Genomic DNA, 1,822 nt, shown 5'->3' with positions numbered 1-1,822 from the left:
GGGGTTGGGGGCGGCGCCCGCCAAGAAGGCGACAACTCAAGAAGGTCCGATGAGCTATCAGTTCACCTGGAAGGAGAAGTTGGCCAGTTATAAGAACGAGTTCTCTAAAGGTGTGTGGGGTTATTGGGAGCTCGGCGCCTGGAAGCCCCTTGCCCTTTCCGCCCGCAAGCGCGCCGCCATCCGCAAGGAGGTTCTACTCGCCGGAGAGTAATTCCTCGTCTTCCTCCGCTATCTTGTTTTTTTTTTCTTCTCTGAGAATTTGATGATACCTGCTTATCAACATTTGGGTTTTTAGGGTCTGGCCTTACGATCCGCCTAAGAAGGAGATGCGAAACAAGAGGAAAGGCCACAAGTGCGATCGCGTTTCTGCTGAGAAGTGCGTTTGCTTCTCTTCTATCGCTTGCTTGTTTTTGTTATCATTTGGGGAACTTCCGTAGTTCGGCTTTTCTATGGTGTACTTTTGGATGCTGATTTACTTTTGTTAAACATTTTCTCTTTATTGACCAGGCGGGCACATACTGCAGAGCTGATGAAGAAGATGCCCGATATTCTGTTGGATTACAAGGTTGTAAATGCATCAGCCTCCACTTCTTCTAAGTTTATTGTCATATTTCTTCTAAGTTTATTGCCATACTTTCATTTAGTTTGTATAGCCAAAATCCAACACCTCTATTCAAGGTAGCATCATGTGATCCCAATACACGAAGATTGAACTTAAGATAGGATATGCAAATGTTCACATAGCTTGCATGACAACCTGACCAAATCAACTTGTCAAACCTACCTTACTCGTCTAATTTATGATTTCTCCTATTCAAAAGACAAAAATTACTATACCAAACTGACATGTGACATACCTTTTCGCTAGTTTGGCATTAGCGAATAGAAACTTGATTAGTTTGGCATGCATCGAAGTGCACGCTCCTTATAAAAAGTTGATTTCCTTTGTTGAGAAATTTGTGAAGCTATCAAGGCCACACTATAAAATCATATCTTTTGGACTTTTCTTCTATGTAGTTTATTATGCAATAGGTTGAATGCCAACCTAAACTTATAAATCTCTAGAACAATCTATCTCTATATCTTTTAATCTTAATCGATTAAATATGAGACTTTCTCTGTTGTTCTTTTGCTCTTACTCCCTCTTCTCTATATCTTTCCCCTTTTGAACTATTTTATTTTGGGTGATGAGATCATAAAAATTTTATAATTCAACATTCTCAATTGTGTGGCGAACGCGAATCATGCCATCAATTTAAAAAGAAATATTTCGTGAAGTAAGAATTAACAAAGAAGAATCAGTTAAATATGGAGAGCAATTAAGAAATTGCTATCATACAACAACTAACAAAAATTGAGAATAGGATGAAAATAATGATTCAAGGAGCATTGGAATGTATTCCAAGGGTGTAGAGTTGCAATTTGAGCCATGTGATTACAAAAAGAGACCTTTTGTTGACGGAGCAATCCTCTCTACCCCTGCTGAATATGAAACTTGTTTGTTTAGTTAGTGAGGAATTATATTTCACATCTATCATCGAAGGGTGAAGATGAAATTGTGAAATTGTAAGCATACTTTTTCTAGGGATACTTTAGAACCTCATGTTCTCAAAAAATTTAAGTTTCCATCACTTAAATCTTACAAAGGAAGATCTGGTTGAATTGATCGTATTGCTAGTTTTTAACTGGTTGTTTTATTGAAAGATATTAATGATACATTGAAGTACTGTCTATTTTTTATGATTTTAAATAAGTCAGCCCTTCGCTGATTTAGTCGCCTTTCATTTGGGGTAATAATCTTTTTTCTTATGAATTTAAAAGG

The 1,822-nt window shown here is 37.4% G+C and overlaps 1 protein-coding gene across 1 annotated transcript in view; it reads left to right on the top strand.

Annotated features, from left to right (window-relative positions):
- The window catches only part of LOC110032661, a gene marked incomplete at its 3' end in the record, with an annotated part of 1,676 nt that extends 1,111 nt beyond the window's left edge, over nt 1–565 (top strand). Inside the window, exons 2-4 of the mRNA XM_020736358.1 lie at nt 18–207; nt 296–376; nt 508–565. Of these exons, the coding sequence (XP_020592017.1) occupies nt 18–207; nt 296–376; nt 508–565 (329 nt within the window). The remainder of the gene's footprint in view (nt 1–17; nt 208–295; nt 377–507) is intronic.
- Between the last annotated feature and the right edge of the window lie 1,257 nt (nt 566–1,822).

Source organism: Phalaenopsis equestris, unplaced genomic scaffold (assembly GCF_001263595.1).
Source record: "Phalaenopsis equestris unplaced genomic scaffold, ASM126359v1 Scaffold000997, whole genome shotgun sequence".
Lineage (NCBI taxonomy): Eukaryota > Viridiplantae > Streptophyta > Magnoliopsida > Asparagales > Orchidaceae > Phalaenopsis > Phalaenopsis equestris.
Note: the sequence above shows the minus strand (reverse complement) of the source record. Positions and strands in the feature narration are given on the sequence as shown.